Here is a 20013-nt window from a genome sequence, read left to right on the forward strand (position 1 = left end):
GAGAGAGAGAGAAAGAGAGAGAGAGAACTATGTAAATGTTTCACACTCCACTATCATCAGTGGCGTATATACTGGTTTGCTGGCTTGGGCTACCACTAACCCTTCATAACACCTGTACATTAATAATAATAATAATAATAATAATAATAATAATAATAATAATAATAATAATAATAATAGCTCTTCCTCTTTGGAATAATGAGTACTTGCTAGGGAGCCTAGTTTCCTTCCAGTTACACCTATGCTTTGGATAGGTTGTCACACTACTCACCAGAGTAAATGGGAATTGTGCTAGCAATGAAGAAGGTTGAAAGAGGCAATTAGCAAATGAAGGAGGCTCAGCCTGTAAGAGCCTTCGCATCGTAACGCAAATAATGAAACAAGTAATTATAAAGCTCTGCCAATTCTAGTAAAATACTGTCAAACACAAAATTTGAGTTGCGTTTACCCAAACCATTACGGAACGAAGGGACCCCAAAATGTACTGCCATTACTCGTATAACTTTCTTTTACTGTTCGCTCATGCCCAAGAAACCGATTTCTCTAGGGGCAACTGGTCCTACCTGGCAAGCCGTTCGTACTCTGTGGATGTAGATGGAGCGAAGGGGAATGTGCTCTTGGCTACACGATTCTTGCTGCAGAGAGGAAAATTTGTGAAACATACTCTGACCTCACCCCCGCCATCCCTTTTATGGAGGAAAACTTCCCTTTGGTTTGGGGAAAGAAGTGAATTTCTTCGACTCTGTCGGCAATTTGTCATTCAGTCGTGTGGTCTTGGCGAGTGAAGGGGGGGCCGCGGTGGCTCAGTGGTAGAGCGTTCACCTCTGGTGCTAGGGGTCCCGGGTTCGATCCCAGCCCCCGCCAAGTGAACTTTGTGGTGGACAAACACCGTGTGCGTGGGTTTTCTCGGGGTTGTCCCGTTTCCTCCCACTTTCTTCATTCCACCATTTCATTCATTACTCCTCATCACCGTCTCCTTTAGCCTAATCGGCATAACCGTGGGACGTAAAACTCACAGATTTCATTTCATTGCATTTTTGGCGAGTGAAGGTCGTAGACTACCTAGAATGGTTAACCAGTCGGTGCATAGCGAAGCCCGTGAAATAATTAAATGTAGCAATCCTGTCCGCATCCAACAAATGAATGGTCTCGGCTACATCAACTTGTCTCTCATCTTCCGAGGGAGGTACGGGAAAGCACATATCATTGACAGCAGCAGCAGAAGGTTCACACTCGAAATAAAAAGGCTCTAAGGCCTCCTCCGGCAAGGAACTGAATTTCCCTTCTCTAAACTGAATGAACTTAAAAACTGTTGAATATCAAAATATAAAACTGTAAAAGGTAAACGGCTTTCTATTGATGAACTAGCCTTTAGACTTCTGCATCTAAACTGATTGTTGAGCAATAGTGGTTACGAAGTGAGGAAAGAAGCAGAGGCTCTATGCTTTCGTACAAATTTTGCTTGACCGTATCGGCGATCTAAATGTGGAAGAGCACGGATGGTACGTTTACTTAAACATCATATTTACAATAATATAGTGATCCAACGCGACCGTTAAATGGATTAAAACAAGAAAACACATATATGTTCATATGTTTTTTCTTCTAGTTTTCAGGGTTTTGTAGGCATTCTCGTCTCGTCTCTAGTATCAAATATTTAATGATTCTTTCCAATTTCATTTCCATTTTCAAAAACTTCTTCTGGTCTGGTCTCGTCTCGTCTCGTGTTCAACACTAATTTTCTTATATAGTTGTAAACACAGAACTCCAGACAAAATGAAAATAATTTTGAATTTAAAAAAGACGTCCTGTCAATACCAGAGACGGATGCAGGTTAAACATTTTAAGTGGGCAGTACGGAAGTTAGAATTGTTTGAGGGGGACGGAATCGCTCTCACAAATGTTAAAAAAAATTAAGAGCACAAATTCTGCCATTGAATAGGGTGATAGGAAACTATTATTAACTTTTCAAAGCAGCAGCAACGAAATCTTTGGTAGTACAAACATATTTGTTGACTCAATGCTAACATCGTACTATGTGTAAAATCTTTTTCGTTTCTACATGCAAATTACAATTTAAATATATTATTCTTACCGGTATGCCATACCGGCCGATTTTCTAACTTTCGGATGCATAACCGTCTCATACCGGCTCACTTTAAGGACTGCCCAGAGCTATGATGAATGAAATGCTGTTACATTTTTTATTTCAGAGGTATTATTACATTACCTCTGAAGTATTTATTACATTTTTTTATTTATGTGATCAGATAATTCAATGTTTAATTCATTTCAAACATTTCATTACAGATAAATAAATTATCTATCTTCTTTTATCATTAGAATTATATGAAGTAATGAAAAATAATGTCAAAATAAAGTTCATCTGTAAATAAAAGAACTAGAAGGATAGCAGGAAAATAGAGAAATAGTTAATATTTTTGGTGCTTTAATTAAATTTACGCATTCAAAATTATGTATGAATAACGACATGTAAAAAGTGTTAAATACCATGGTTATCCTATAAATAAAAGTTAACTATTTCTTTTTCTTCTGAGGTAGTATAAAAATGTTCTGAATTCTAACAATATTGGAGCTTCATTTTTTTATTGTTTTTACTATTTTCAATGCCTTCTCCAAATTCTATTGTTTGTGCAAAAATCATAAAAACAAAAAGTAACGTGAAAATTGTAATTCAGAATGTACGGATAGGTGGTATCCTTAAAGAAATAGTACTTCCAGTTTCATTAGTAATGTGTGTTCAACAATTGTGTGTATATATATATGTGTGTGTAATATACTATTTTATAAACCAAACTGTCCTATAATTTTTCAATGTCCTGCTGGGAGGCCTGATTATGCTATTCTCTGAACATATGTGCGTTTTAGACATTCTCAGACTCCCGTACTATTTTACATTTAAGCGTTATTAGAGATAGCAAATACGAAATTTTTGTTTCTAACCTCTTTCCTATGGTGCTATATACTTGTCTTGCTAAATTATCCCATGCAAAAATATTTCTTTTATCCTGTCGGCATAACACATTTTATTTTTTAATTTTAATTTAATATTTTTGTATAGTATGTGCAATAATCTATTGAGGAACTTAATTTGTGTGTATTCTATGTAAACACATTAATTACTAATGGGAGTGTCTTATTTTTATCTTTAGGTATCAGATGAAAAAGATCCAGTAGCTTTCGTTAGCGTTCCACGTTCCCCTCCTCGAAGCTTTCTGCAAGCAGGGCTGCCAGACACGCTAGTAACAGTGACGAAATCTGGAGTTCTGGGGATTCATTCATGGCTTTCTCAGGAGCCGCGTCATGGCACCAAAGGATTCAGCTTAGAAACAGATCCAACATTGAATAGTCCCAAGTGAGTGCCTTTGAGACTTATTTATTTATTTATTTATTTGTTTTTGTTATTGGTGATCGTCTAATATTATGTGATCGTGGTGTAAGAGAATGTTATTGGTAGTAAAATATGTGACGAATGTTATTGGTAGTAAAATATGTGTTGCTGTGCACGTGCCATGTTGCATAAATTAATAAACGTGAAAGGAAAAACGTATTAATAGGTACCGCTGTAGCTTTTATTTACAAATACTGAAGGTATACATTTTAGTTAAAATAAAATTACGTTTAAAAATTAAAACAACTCTATATTTTAAAAACTAAAGAGGGGTTTAATGAATTTTCAACTGAAGGTTTTCGAGCTCAACCTCAATACAGAAAGTATCGTAGTTCAGGACTGTAATGTAATTACTACTACTGCCTCTAGATAGCATGCGATTTTCTTTAATTTTTAGAGGCATAGGTAAGTTTATATTTCCTTATTAGCGAGAAGTCAGATGATATAAATAATATGACAGTCAACATTGAAGAAACATTTCAGCGGTGATAGATCGAGGTCTGCACGGTTATAAATATCACCTCCACACCTGCCTCTACAGATAATGGCATAACAGATATATGTAACTTGTTTGTTTTTTAACAATTGCGATTTCAAAAATAGTTTCTAACATAATAATTGTTAACATATATTTTGTAGTTCTGTAAGTCCTGATGTGATATTGAAAAAATTCAACTTAACATTTAATATAATCCCTTCCAATTGTAAGTAACTATGCTAACTAAAATAAAATAGCATTCATGCAGACATAAGTTACGAAATTAATGGGAAAAAATGTTACTGAAGGTCCTCTTAAATTCAGATTTCTGTCAAGAAAATTATCAAGTGTTCAAAACCCAAAGATGAAATGAATATGTAAGGTCACTGAGAAATGCAGCAAGACACAGTTTGTTCTTGTCCTGAAACCGTACTGAACACACTTTAAAACAAAAAATCAATATAGTGCTTCGAAAAATGATCACTTTTCACGAGTAACCGCAATTTTATCTGTCATCCGAAACGAGTACATCTGCAAAAAGCTATATTGATGTGGTTACGCGCAGATATATCCGAATCCGCTCAGACCTCTAGCAAGTGAGGAAAATCTTCTGACTGTTCAAAAAAAATGCCCAGAACTTTTTTTTGTCATGAATGTTTAAAAAACTTAATAAACCTTTTCATTTAACACTAAAAAACACTAAATTTATTATTTTTCCGATTTTCAAAACTTGAGCGGCGGGAAATCGAATGGGTCGTTAACGACCCGCTGGGCAGTAGCTGCATAAAATAATTTAAATTTCCAAATAAATGAGTACATGTGAATATGAGGTTATTCTGTTAGTATATATAAGCTTGGCATTAATCGTAAGTATTTTTATTTTCGATACTAAAATATTGATGTTACAAAGTTAAGTTTATATTATCTACTAAGCCAAAAGAACAATATTTTTTAACATGCTAATATATGCTATTAAACACAATTATATAAATACTTTCATTTTAATCCATTACTCATCTCGTTTCTTTCACTATTCGCAGTGACGTATCTAGGGTGGGGCAAACGGGACTTGTGCCCCAGGTGCCAGAATCAGAGGGTGGAAAATTGAGCAAATATTTGGGGGAGCGTTTTGGTTTGGTTTCTCAGGGAGGCGCTACGGCGAGTTCTTGCCCCAGGCGGCAACTAGCCTAGTTACTTCGCTGACTATTTGTGATAACTGTCGAAGCACCCATCATACAATGGAAGTTCACATCTATTGCATGCTTTCACTGTCTTGTTGCTACAAATTTTGCAACAACGGAGCTTTTGACCTGTAATGATCAGATGTTCCATATGGTGAAGTCGAGTTGGGTTTCCATCTTGATCAAGACCTCTTGATGGTCCTGTAGATTTTGTCGCTGTTCCATACTTCTGTAGAAGAGCCTTAGTGCACGCTCGCCTGAAACCCAGAGTATCCAGATTTGCACGTGAGTTCGGCTGGGTATCCACGCGTTATTCATTGTAACATCGTATAGCCAGAACAGAATAGGCACGTACCATTTTTTTTCTCTCTCTCTACGAAGGTTTGATATGTTCTGCACCATCAAATCTACTCCCTCATGTTGCGGTTATACTCGTGAAAGACATGGAGTTGTTGCACTGTGATTCTTTCTCTTGCAAAGAGTATCTACTTACGTTGTGTAAAGGTTTCACGCCAGTATGATTTGACATAATACTTGTTACACCGTTATCTTTCCAAATAACCACAATAAGCCTGACAGATTTGTCAACCATGGATTCAAATTCACCTCTTTAAGCTTCACTTCTTTTTCTGTGGGAATTGGACAGTGTCCTGTACAACTGACCCTAACAGTCCCAGTTCCATTCATGTCACGATGTGTGCGACCATCCAATAATTTACCACTGGTAAAAAATATCGAAAATAAAATGGCACCTTACTCCAGGATATTCACACTGAAGATATCCACAAACTTTAAGAGTATCATTTTTAACAGTAGTAAACATTATTTGAACGAGGAGAAATGGCTAGACTCAGACAAGTACACAGAATTTTATCCTTGGAAGGATCCAAAATTTTGGAAGATTCCATATCAAGATGTTAAAGTATGTATAAACAAATAGAATTCTTCGTCAAATGAGACGAAATGTTCAAAAGGTCGGCAATTTTGACAGATACCAATCCCAGAACCCTCCCTCCTTGCGTACCCTACTGAACCTAATTTATATAACAATTTATGGACAGAACACGAAAAGATACAAAATATGAAATCCAATATTCTCAATTCGGAATCAATGCAGGTCATGCCCAGCGGGTCGTTAGCGAACCACTGCAAAAATAATGTTCAATTTTGAAAAACTTATAAGGATATAATAATTGTCATTATGTGTGTATTAACGTCTCATGTTTTGTGATTATAAACCAACCATTGAATGTAACATATCACTTATGATGAGAATAAAACTTACATTGAAACATTTTTACATGCACTCTAAATGACACTGTTCAGACTTAGGCTTCCAACAAATCAACAGCTCATCCAACTTAAAAAAAAAAAAAAAAAAAAAAAAAAAAAAAAAAAAAAAACCCTTATTGTTTGGTTTATTTTTAGCAGCACTCCGGTTTCATTTCACTGTTGCAAACCCTGAAATATGAAATATCGTAAATAGTACTTGGGTCGATAACGACCCACCTGGGCATAAATGGGTTAAACGGCGGCAGTAGTTAAGGAAGTACCTATGATAGAGATTGTATTGATGGAGAAGAGTTTTATTGGTTTTACACTGCAAATTATTAATTAGCATTATTTATTTACTTTGAAAACAACTTTGTAACATATTGCATTTTTCATTTCATTTTTAACTTAAAAAACTGAGAATGATATACATGACAAGGTTGAAAAAAATTAGGAATAACTAACGCTATCTCAAAACTCCACAAAAGGATGCTTTAAGTGTTTTCATTCAGAATATTCATTAAGAGAGTTGTACCAAGTGAAGAACTGGTTGACAAAGATTTTTTTTATTGTAATAAAGTTGGCATGTGCAGGAGCTTTTTAAATAGTAAAGGAGATGTACATAAAGTACGAGACAGAAATAAACGTCAGTCGTTTATTTTTGTCCCGTACTTTATTTCTGACAGCGCTATTGAAAAAAGTGTGTGCCTTTGTGTGGTCTGTTGAATTTATTGTAGCCTAAAATTTATTTATTTTATTTTATTTTATTTTTTGTTACGTAAATATAAAAATGATTTCAATGTTTTCTTTTCGGTTTACAGGACAAAACGAAAGCTTTCTGGAGTTTTTCATCCAAGTATCTCATTGAATAATAGTCTGTTCGTTTTATCTCAAGACGCTAAGTACCTGTATACTGGTGGGCATTGGGACTGCAGCCTGAAAGTTCACAATCTCATCAAAAACAAAATAGTTTGCTCAGTTACGAGACATTTTGGTAAGCAAAATATTTGCAGTTGATAATTGTGATACTAGGATGAGTCGTAAGTTGTGAGTATTTTACAATACTATGACATAGGATCTCAAATATATACTAATGAGTAATAGGCTCAGTGGTTATTGGCCATGATGTGAACATCTCTCATCTCTCATACTTATGTCGAGGCCAACAGCCATGTGCTAATCAGTCGAGACAGATATATCGGAGAATAAACATCGTGTGATCTTGGTATTCTTGACGAAAAGGGCTTAACAGAATAACAGGAGCAAGAAAATTGTTCCAACACTTCCTTCTATCGACAAGATAAGAAAATAACCAGTAACTGCCGATACCGACATCCTACACACCGTTGGAAATTAGCTTGAAACCAACTAATAGTTTTCTCCGACTAGCGAAAAAAAAAAAAAAATCGGTACACCTCAAACTGTGCGTCACATGTACTAAATCGGTTTCCACTCCAGAAGACTTCAAATAGGTCCCTATAAGTTGGTCCTAGAGAATTACGACAAAGCTCTGTTTTTAACGGATAATTGTAACAAATGATGACAAGTAGATGTTCTGTCGTTATCCTGATAGAATCGTATTTCTGATCAAGTTACGGTTCAGATGGAGATTCAAAGGAAACATTTTGAAGAGTATACATTACACAAAGTCTAACCACAAGAAACTTGTGTCAGGCACTTGGAAACGCAAGTAAATTCTCATGGAATTCGACGAATCTGTAGGTCACAATTCACGCATTTTTCCTATAAAATTAACTTTTTAGATGACTTAAAACCCTCATTATTTATCTCAGTTTTCATCACCCGGTTTTTACCTGTTCCGTTCCAGTGCATACTTATTATACAGAACTTAATTCTGTGCCATCCAATACAGTTTTTTTCTTCCTTTCTTTCTCCTCAAAGCATGCAACTTCGTATATTCATAGACTTTGTAGAATGGCTATACTAGTGAATGTACTTTGTAGAATGGCTGTCAGTTGTAAAGATTTAATTGCCAGATGAACATTGTATTTTGAAATACTCCGCACTTACGATCCATCCTAGTATATACAGCTATAGTTAATAATTGTATTCATCCCAAGTCTGTGTATTTTTTAAAAAAAATCAGTATGAAATACATTTTTTATATTTCGTGTAAATACTAATAATAATAAACATACAAATGTTTTTTAAAGTGACATAATAGTATTTTTCAACGTACATCCGAAGTCGATAATAATAAAAATTCATTAAAATTGTAAGCCAGTCATCCTTGCAACTTCATCTCAATATCATGATTATCTATAGTGTACTTTCTATTATACGAGACTGTCATATCTATTACTATTTATTAATTTCTTATCACTTCCATCAGTCTCTATAACGTTGAATCTCTATCTGGTATTTTGTTGTTGAAGCTGTCGATTATACTTACCCTTCTTGGAACTAGCCTAAAAGATGGAATAATTTTTCGGTGCTTATTGTAAAATAAATACTTTATGGAAAGTATTCCTAAGCATTCGTGAATATACGAGGTAAATATGTTTCATTCAGTTATTGAAATATGAAGGTAGATATAATTCAGAGAATATTAGGTTATTGTTACACTTGATATTAAGCTACTATTCAAAAACTTGAATTTTATTAAATGTGCAATTTATACAACTTATATAAATAAAGTAATTTTTCATAGAACAAAACGTTGGCGTTATTCTCAATATATTCATAAGACCTATGTAAAGCAGGTAGCTCAGCGGTAGAGTGTTCAGCTTTGGCGCGAGATGTCCTTGTTTTGATTCCAGGCTATGTGAGTTTGTGATAGGCAATATTGTGGTCGTGGATTTTCTCAGGGTTCGTCTATTTCTTGCACATTATTATTTCAGTGATTCTTCCGTTATCATCTGTTTCCTTTAGGATGTAAACATTTTACATTAAATTAAAGATTTCATTTCATTTTTGATACTTATGACTGGGAGATCACGTGCCCTCTGGTCTCAAATAACGTTCGAATCAATTCCTTTTCTTCTTTATAGTTAGCTTATTGTTGCTCTTGTTTCTCCAACTTTGTTAACACTTAACTGGTTCGTGATTCATAGTTCTTTTCTTTCTAATTTTAGCTAATACTTTCTCACCGGTTCTTGATTCATTCTCCTTCTCGCTTTAACTTTGGCTAATACTTTTTCATTGATTCATCATTCATTGTTCTCCTGCCCCTTATTTTGATTAACGTCTCTCTCATTCACTGTCGCTCTAACTTTGGCTAATTCTTTCTCATTGGTTTTTAATTCATTATCCTTCCCTCTCTAACTTTGGTTAATATTTTATCATTGGTTCTTGATTCAGTGCATGACACTATTAAAAACATTTTATTTGTTTTCCAAATTTACCGAATTCTTAATTTTATTCTGAAATTTGTTTTGTGTTCACAGATTTGATAACGTGCATTGCCATGGACCAATGTAACACTTTCCTGATAACTGGCTCAAGAGACACGACGTGTATTATTTGGGATATCTCCCAAGCATCTGGGAGCGCTGCTCAAGGAGGAATGCCAACTCCTTTCCAGACGCTATATGGACATGATAAGGCTGTTACATGTGTTGGCATTATGACAGAATTGGATATGGCAGTGTCAGGATCTATGGTAAGATTATAATGAATATATTTTGCATTATATTTATATATATATATATATATATGTTACAGCGTGTCACTGTTAGTTGCAAAACCATGTGAAGACCTGCATAGAAAAATAATTTAAGCCTTATGCCCTAATGAAAATTGCGTGTTAGAGTAATTGAAATATAAACTAAAAACACACAGTAAAGGAACGATATAGGCGAGTCATTTTATTATTATTATTGCAAATGTTCCGTATGCTCAATAAGAATTTGTTTCTTAATTTTAATAACTCTTGTTTTTTAAAAACCTGTAAAGTTACTTAAACTTTAAACAAAAATATTATCTTATGTCTCAGTCTGCTATAAATAAATAAGAATAAAAAATATTTTAATGGTTTTGCGTACGTAATAAACACATATCTCATAAACGAGAGATACGTTCAGCTATTATTAAGATAAGAAATCGTACTTTTTATTATTATTATTATTATTATTATTATTATTATTTATATCGTGACAATAATATTTAACTTTGCATGAATTTGAAGTATATAATAGTCTTTCCTAGAAATATTGAGAAAGATTTTTTTCTAGCCAACCAAAACAGTTGGAGATGCGCGCCTTTTGACGGAATGTTTAGTGTGTCCTCAGTTACAGAATGCTATTCAACTCAGTTGTCTGTGAACCATGACGGGGTAAGAATTGCGGTCAGCATGAAGGCCAGTTCGTTAGTCGCGTCGAGAGCAAAAGTCAACACGTTATGCGATCAAATTTTGCGCCAAACTCAAAGAAACGAATGTTGGGACGTTCCACATATTAAGGAAAGCTTCGGGGGGGGGGGGGGAAGCCATGTCGCAGGTAAGGGTGTGCGAGTTGCACAGGATGGCCGATAGACTATAGAGGACGAGCAGCGCGCTGGATATCCGTCAACATTAGAAATTGATGAAAACGTGGAAAAAATTAGAGAAGTTTTGAATTCGGATCGACGCCTCGATGTCAGAATTATAGCGGACCGCCTAATCTACCAAAATCTGTTGTTCAGTGAATTCTGACAGAGGATTTGCATATGAGGAAGGTATGTTCCAACCGGCTGTTTATTTCGTGTGAATTATTAAAACGTTGTGAAAGTAAGCATTAATTTTTAGAGAATGTGGTAACTGGCGACGAGACATGTGTGCTAGAATACGATCCCGAATCAAAAAGACAAAGATTCAGAGTGGCATACGGAGGCCTCTCCTTGCTCCAAAACAATTTGCATGAGCTAACCGAAGGTAAAAGTAATGCCGAATGTCTTCATCGCAAATAGTGTAGTCCACAGTTAATGTCTGAAACCTGGCACTGTCGAATTTTTATGTATTTATTCTATAAAGAATTAAAAACAAGTTGAAGGAGCATCATTTTGGAACGGTGGAGTGACTCAAGGCGGTTTCAATGCACTATGTGAAGGAGGTTCTCGTCCCCGACTTCCAGAAGGCGTACCAGGAGTGGCAGTAATGCTTGTAGCGGTATGTCGATTTACAAGAGTGCTGTTTTGAAGAATTGTAGTCGTTTGTACTTTAATTTGTAGTAAATCTGGTTTCCTGAATTTTTGTCTTGATACTTCTGGAACAAACTCTAGTACAAGTATTTAAATCATTATATTTGCACTAAGTACTATGAGGTACAGAACAATGGTAGAATGGCAGAGAATCTGGCCACTGGACTGTCAAGGATTTGAATCTCAAACTTGTAATTGCTGGGCCTGGCGGATGGTCTAAAGTGTAAAATCACAAAAAGAAGTTGCTGTCACTAGTAGCACAATAGGTGGAGCATGCGCTCGATTAACGATTAACGTGCGAATTCCCGCAGTTCAGCAGCCTGAGTTTTCTATGTTATTCCACCATGTGTGCTTTACTTTTTTTAAGGTCGTGACAGTCGGTCAGTTGTAACGACCTGATTTCGTTACAGTTGGTTTTCGTTTATTTTATTTTATTTTGCTTGATTATTTCCTGATCAGTTAAATGGTGTTATAATTTTCCAACGTTAAATAATTAATTTTCATATTTCTAGTGTGCTGTTATTTTCTCTATCTGTACCACATAATAAGAGTTGGACTCTATAGACTATGAATTTAATGCCAATCTTGTTCTTCTTTTTAACTATGGTTTGTATAATAAGTGTACTCAATTATCATCAAATAGAAGATTTCCTAAAATATTTTGTTTCGGTATAATTACCGTTGTCTATTTTGATTATTTAAAGCACATAACACTGGAAAATAATAATTAATTGTGCTTAGATCATTATTTCTTTAAAATATCTTGGAACTAAGGTTATTTTGTATTATTAGTTGCTGACATATCTAGTGCAATGATCAACTTCAGCTAAGTTCTTTGGGCTCATTCTCTTTGATGAGCTAGAAATTGTATATTCCTTTAGCAAATGATGTTCAACTGACCGTTCGAATACTAGATTAAAGTTATAGATATTCAAACTGATAAATTTTGTGCAACAGTAAACGGAAAAGTTTATATAATGGGTATGAATAGCATAATAAATGAACTGAGATTTTGACATCTGTTTTTTTAAGGATTCAAATGCAAAAGAATGACATCGATTACTGTCAGTTGTTTCAACATCTCTCTTCTTGTACATAAAGTCTATCACTTCTATAACATCTCCTTATCTGTGTCTTCGATCCGATGCCTTGCCCTACTGCAACGTAGCTGCAGATGCGTAGCAGTGTGACAGGACCTCGAGGAACGAATAGTGACAACGTACCCGTTTAATAATAGATTGGCACACGACACAGTTTATTCAAAAGTTATTAAAGAAAGAAATTTCTTCACAGAAAACTACTTTCGAACGTGATTGTATACGTCAAGCATAGTTGATAATGTGTTCCAAATATGGTTGACAATATGTTACATAATTATAAATTAAGTTTACTTTTTAAATAAAGAAAATAAAAACTATTCATATTTAATGTAATATACTATCTATATATTTCAGGATGGTACAGTCAATGTGCACACCATTAAAGATGGACAGTATATCAGAACTTTGACACCACACTCAAACACTGGACCAGATGTGGAAATAACTTTCATGTCTTTGTCAGCGCAAGGCCATATAGCATTTTCAGCCAATAACAGGGTAAGTTATTTCGTTCTTTCTCGATTTCAAATAACGTGGAACACATGATTGCGTTAGTGTGTTGGATTTGCTGTCACTGACTGTGTTGCATGACTTTTTCTAAGCCCTGACTGATTATTCGTACGTCTATTGGAATAACTATTCTTTTTGTATTCTTTCTTAAAATTGATGACATTCGAAGAAATTAGCACAATATTTGAATATATCCACAAAAGAGGACCATAATCGATTAAAACCGGAAAGAACTTCCCGTTAGTCCTTCATATCTTTAATTTATTTTCTGTTACAAAACGAAATATAATAAATAAATTCATGTTGGTCCTCGCTTCATGGTAAGACAGAACTGTTGCGTGACGCAATCAGCATTAGTTGCCAAGTAAATACGAAGTAAAATAGGAAGCCACGGTGACTCAATGGCAGAGGGCTCATCTCTGACACGGTGGTCCCTGCTTCGATCCTGGCCCTCGCCAAGTGGATTTATGATGGACAGAAGAAAATAATGTAAAAGCGTTCATGTAAATTTTTGTATGAATGTCGTGAAATTCAGTGAAACAAGTAAATAAGTATACATCTTGTTATATAGCATTCAGCTGTGTTAAAATATACAAACACAGTACAATATCTTTGATCGACTTTCCCAAATTTGAAGTTCATTAATTTTATACAAAAGCTACATACATTATAGTACTAGAACATATCACTCATTTAATGAACATAATATATAAACTGTATGATCACTAAACATATACTTAGAAAATCCGCCAAAACCATAAATACTTTGTTCTTAAAGCATTTCTCAGAATAGACTTGAACATCTTTGTATGTTATTTTCAAAACGGCTTGTTACTAATTCAGATTTAGCACTTTGAACCAGTCTTGTGATATTTATCGTTATACCATTCTTACTTCTGTAATACATCTCAGAACATAGTAACCAGTGTATCTATCTCCTCCGTCACCGAGCTTTGCTGTCGGATGTACTGAGCAATTAAGAATAGTATAACAATAATACCTTTAAAAGAAGTAAGAAATTGAACTTTAGTAAGACAAAGTTGATATGGTGAGGTACTGTTGTGAGTAAATATGAATAAGGATGTACGTAGATGTAGAATTGATTCTCTTTCTTTTGTCTCTAGGAGACCCATTCTTTGCATGTGTATTCGGTTAACGGTCGTAGCTTTGGAAATACCATTATTAGCGGTCGAGTGACAGGCTTAGCTGTCGTTGGAGATTTTGTCTTCATTTGTGACGATGCTGGAGAGTTAAGTGCCAGAGCTCTTCTCAGGTAAGAATTGGAGAATTATTATATGCTTTTTTTAATTCCTTACTTGGAAACAAATTAAACCACAAGTTCATAATATTGTAATAAATTGTATCTGTATGTTGTTAAGTATTTATTTACACATTTGTTTGCTAATTGCCTCCTGCACAAATAATTATTAAAGGTTATTCGAATAAGGAATAAAATATGTATTTTTTTTCGACAAATTATGTATCTCATTTGCTATTTTTGGATCAAAAGATCCAATATATTTCAATCAAAAATTTTCTTGTAGGCCTTATATCTGAAGAGCTCTATATGTAGTGTAGCCAAACCCAAACTATCACTTAACTTAGTATAATGTGCTTATTCTGCAAAAAATACGAAAACTCGATTTAGGGGCCGTTCAGAAATGATGTGCCCCCTCATTCCAAAATGCATCAAAAGATCCAATATATTTCATTGAAAATTTTTTTGTACGCCTTATATCTGAAGAACTGCATATAGTGTAGCCAAACCCAAACTATCGCTTAACTCAGTGTGATGTGCTTATTCCGTAAAAAATACGAAAACTGTGGCCCCTGATCCGTTCAAGAATTTTGTGGCCCCTGATCCAAACATTAATTATTGGCCAAGATCGCAATATATATATATATATATAAAATTAATTCCTAAAATTTTTTCGCTTACAATTTTCGAGTTCGTATAGCCGCTGTCACTTCGCAAGAGTTTTGACTTTCAGCTATTCAGATACAAATTTTGAACAAGCAATAGTCTTATCCTCACTTCTTTATCGTGTAAATTCTTCTTTGTACATTCAGTAATATTACAAATAGAGATTGCATGAAATTGTATCATAAAATTGTACAGCGTTACAAGTCAGTCTTCAGTTTAAGATGCCATACGCTGCTGAATGAAATTTAAAACGCAATGATGCAAAAACTGAAATTTATTATTTGACTACGTAATTCGGTTGATTGTTCAGTTCTCTTTGTAGGCAAACCCTGAAGAGTACTCGTCGTTAGTCGAAACAGAGAAATAATACTTTTCCTCTCTACACGCCTAACGGAAATGATCAACTCCCGATTTATTATAGAAATAAAGTTCCAAAAATAGATAAAAGTGAAATTATTTTAACTTACAGTTAGAATGCAGCACAAGCGTCTTTTGGAGCGAACAGGGGACTTATTTTACCAAATATTTTGTATAGGAGAGGAAATATATGAAGACTGAATGTTCTTATATGGAAGAAGAAAAGAGATAGGAAGAACAGATAGGAACGGAAATGAATGTTCTATTTCTTGTTAAATAGTAGTATTACATTGTGTACATACTTATGTAAAACTTGTCTTCTGAGAAGAAACTGTCTTCAAAATGCCGTAGTATGATGGAAGGAAAACAAGAAAGGTAGGAGGAAGAATACAACTAATGAATAGTCGCCACTTCAAATTAGTGCATATAATTGGTATATGAAGACAAAGAGGTTACCTAATGACCATTGTGTATGGAAATTTCTAAATTAATAGCAAATGACTTAGTAGTATGGTAGTAAATTGACAAGTATGGTAGTAAATTGTGGGAGCAGGCACAACTAAGAGGCATGAGTTATAGAAGAAGCTTTGTAAAACTAGGGAAAGAAAAGTATGGAAACAAAGTTGCACTGATGAATGTAAAACAACAGATAGAAAATTGAGCTGCGAATTAAGAAGGAAAATCGATAGAGACGTAAAGGTGGCAAAAGGAATTTAAAATAATAGAGAAATTTGAATATTTGAATAAAGTTAACGAAGGTAAATTCAGTAAAAATACTTAGAAAGGAAGCAAGGGAAAACTCTTACGACAATATAGATACTAAGGATGGAAATGAGTCTTTAACGAGTGAAATGCAGCTTGAGACAGATGAAGAGGATACATTGATAAGTTGTATAACAAAAAGAACCAGCTGTGTATTTTGAACATTAAAAAGGAAACAGAGTAAGCGAGAATTGCAGACAAATTACGGTACTAAGACATGTTCAAGATCATATAGTTAAGTGAAGAACGAAATAGTAAATAATATACGTATTGCGTGTTTTTAAGAATATAAAAGAAAAGAAAATAATAAATATTCGGAATTTGTAATGAAATGAGGAGAGTGCGAGATTTCACTCAAGGAGGTAAGATTTCATTAGCTTTAAGAAAAAACAAAAACTACACATTAAAGAACAAAGTAGGAACTCACGGATCTGGCTCAAAGTCGGGAACATGGAGGCGATAATAGGTGGAATACTAGGTGATACTGTTCTCAACATAGCACATTCCGAATATGTTGCAGAACGTACTGCACTTGTCTTAATAGAATGTGTTACTACCCCAAGCAGCCATACAACTGTTCGAATGCGTTGCCCGTTAGATATTGTAGGCTCTGTCTGTCTGAGAGATGGTAGTTGTAGGAGTCAGCTGATAGTCAGTGTGACTGGGCAAAATATAGATAAAAATTGAAATTCGAAAAATTTTATGTCAGCCACTTTATTAAAAAAAAAAAAGGTCATATGCTAAAAAAAATTACGAATAAGAAATTCCCAGCTAAATTTTGTATATCAATAGAAACAAAGTTGAGCTAGTACGTGGATAACAAGATTTGCAATCATTATTATTTCAAGTTAATCTGCACTAATGAAATAGTACAATTATTATTTTATTTTAGCAGTTGTCATATTCCCTTAATAGTCTTTGGCCGTTCTAGTAATAAAGGTTATTACCGTTTACGTATGTTTGATCTTACCGACCCTCTCCACATGATCTCGATGAATCTCAAGTATTTTCACCAAATAGTCCATTCAATGCACAGATCACTCACATTCAGCATAACTCAGAAAACATCCACAATGCATTCATGCTGGTGTCCAAATCCTGCCGCTGAGGCGTTTATGCCACTGATTACTGCAGCATACTCCAGTCCTTTTAATCCCTGTCTATGATCTTATGATATCCACACTACACTCGTCACTTCAATGAAACTTGTAATTGTCTTAAAATAATAGGAATTAACACATTCCCTTTTTGTGTATGTTGATCGTTTAGCGTCTCTCTGGATTCTCTTCTCTGCTCAATCTCTTTTCGTTTTTCAGTAACATTTACAAATTTTTAAACACAACCCACCCTCGTTTCCTATAGGTTGGCAAAACTATTTAACATTTTAAACTGGACTTTATCAGACAGGAAACTTCGTTGATGGCGACTTGAAACATTATCGGTTGGTCAGTGGATGAAGAACAAGAAAGTGAAAAAAAGGCCAGAAAGTTAGAAAAACGAGAGGGGAGTTTTTTTTACGTTCTGGAGGGTAACGGGACACAACTGGTAAGAAAATGGTTAAGATGGGATGAGCGCCTGAAATGAAATGGCTAAACCTACTCTTAAGTGAAATTAGAACAATAAATAAATACTGAATAGAAATTGATAATATGTGCACTGGCACATGAGGCATAGTCCCACTATGCTCCACATGTGTTCGATAAGACTTGGATCCAACAGGATAAACCAGAAGGCATATACCGGGTAGAACAGGTGGGGACGCATCCTCACCTTGCGGCATGACATGCTACTGGAAAATAAGTTCCCAAAAAGTGTCGAGATAAGTTCGGATGATAGACTTGATATCACGAATGAACGATGAACATGCTTATCTGAATGAAGATCAGACGCCGAGTTGGATATGTAGTTTATTTTCTTCCTCTCCTATCAAATACCATAAGGCAAGTGTTAGTCATATATGGCGAATTAGAACACCCTAGATTTTCGTGTTCACCAGCAAGTTTACGTAAACGCAAAGATCCGTCACTGTAACTAAAATAGAAATAATCTCTTCGCTAAATATCATAACCCTCCATTCACGTGCCCACTGCAATCACTCGCATTAGCACCGAAAACGTTCTTTTTAATAAGCAGGTGCCAGCAGTAATCATGCGAGAGAAACGTAGGATGGTAGACCCATTTTCAAAAATCGATTGGTTAGTGTTGAGGAGACCATGATGGTTCAGATTCATTGGCAGTTGTTGACCTGCCACCATGTAGGGCGGTCTGCATGACCCTTCTTTTCAGGAGCACTTCGATGATATATCACGGAGACACTGAAAAGGGCACGTTGGCTATAGGAATCCTCTGCCTTCCATCGTGTATAACACCGATGAACCACTGACACGATATAACACGGAGCGCCAGTGAACAGAACGACAATCCTACCTCTCACTACCTCAGTATACGTCACACTCAAGAATACTTAGGCGATTGTTAGCGTCGTCCTTGGATTGCAGACATAGAGTGTGATCCACATTTAACTATACTTATCTTGTTGTCCGAAAAGCTTCATGCTGTTAGCAGCATGTATTCTACAGACACTGGTGCGTTTACAGTAGCCATAGACAGTGTGCTGGGACCATTAAACTTAAGATTGTCATACCAAATAACTAATTAACTCTATTTGAAACCCATAGTTCAATGCAACATGCATAAAAGTTCTTGATTGACAACTGGATCCAGTTTCTACTTTTTCTATTTCTGCGAGACCCATCTTAATATTGTCCTCTCATCCATTTTATGTCTTCCTAAGATTTTTTTTCCCGATTGGTTTTCCAGTTAAAATTTTGAAAACGTTCCTATTTTCCTATATTCTGGGTGTAGGACCTGCCGACCGGAGCCTCCTAGACTTAAACACCCTAACAATGTTAGGTAAACGGTATTATTTATGTACTTCCTTGTTATGAAATGCACCTTGTCACAAATACAGGTACATGTTCCACTATATAAAATTTGGAGGTTCGGTGCGCAAATGAAGGGACTCCCACAATGAAGAACGTAGGATCTCTCTCCCCATCAACCATGCATAAAACTGACCATTAATATTCAAGCTGTGCATTAAAGTCTATGAGACGTCAACTAGGTTAAGCAGTATTTAAGAAACAACGTATGAATATCTATATAATGTTTTTAATTGAGATCAACTCTAAAACTGTTAACAGTCTTTTTTCAAATTACATCTTACAATTGGAACGTATTTATTACGTATTATCTTCTTCTTTATATTTGTATAAAATTCTCATACTTCATCATTTATTTCACATATCATCGTACTTATTTGAGGGCTGTTTCATGAAACTAGAATTAAATTCTCAATAATATATGTATATAGTAGGGATGGCCAATTTCGGAATTTTTACTTTCCGGAATCCGGAAAGTAAAATCGGAAAATTCCGGAATTCGGAAAAATTATTTTTTTCTTTTTGTAATCCTAAGAATTTTGTTCAAATGCAAACGAACAAATTTCCTTTTTGTAATCCTAGGAATGTATGATGCAAGTTAAGCTGAAACTTACATCCTAAAGTATTCACTACTCAATCTTCCCATGGTTAATGAGATGTAGTCCAAAAGTACGATGTACTCCTAATATTTAATTTTTGTTTTACTGTGATATTGTCCAGAGGTAAGACATATATCACACTGAGATAAACAACTTGACATAATGAAGATGTTATCATACGTAGTTTTCCAGAAAATCGTGAGAAACGAATTTTTATGAAAAAATATGCGTCGCTTGTTGCCAGTGTGATGCAATTGATAACTTTTATGCTGGAATAGTATTATTATTATTATTATTATTATTATTATTATTATTATTATTATTATTATTATTATTATTA

At 34.8% G+C, this 20013-nt stretch overlaps 1 protein-coding gene across 2 annotated transcripts in view; it reads left to right on the forward strand.

The window, feature by feature from the left end:
* The window catches only part of LOC145692843 (neurobeachin-like protein 1), a 561942-nt gene that overhangs the window by 534101 nt on the left and 7828 nt on the right, over positions 1-20013 (forward strand). For both annotated transcript variants that reach the window (XM_081768357.1, XM_081768365.1), the window contains 5 exons: positions 3174-3376; positions 7165-7337; positions 9751-9965; positions 12934-13077; positions 14214-14362. In XM_081768357.1, the coding sequence (XP_081624483.1) occupies positions 3174-3376; positions 7165-7337; positions 9751-9965; positions 12934-13077; positions 14214-14362 (884 nt within the window). The remainder of the gene's footprint in view (positions 1-3173; positions 3377-7164; positions 7338-9750; positions 9966-12933; positions 13078-14213; positions 14363-20013) is intronic.

This window comes from Thermobia domestica, chromosome 1 (genome assembly GCF_964235325.1).
Source record: "Thermobia domestica chromosome 1, izTheDome1.hap1.1, whole genome shotgun sequence".
NCBI lineage: Eukaryota > Metazoa > Arthropoda > Insecta > Zygentoma > Lepismatidae > Thermobia > Thermobia domestica.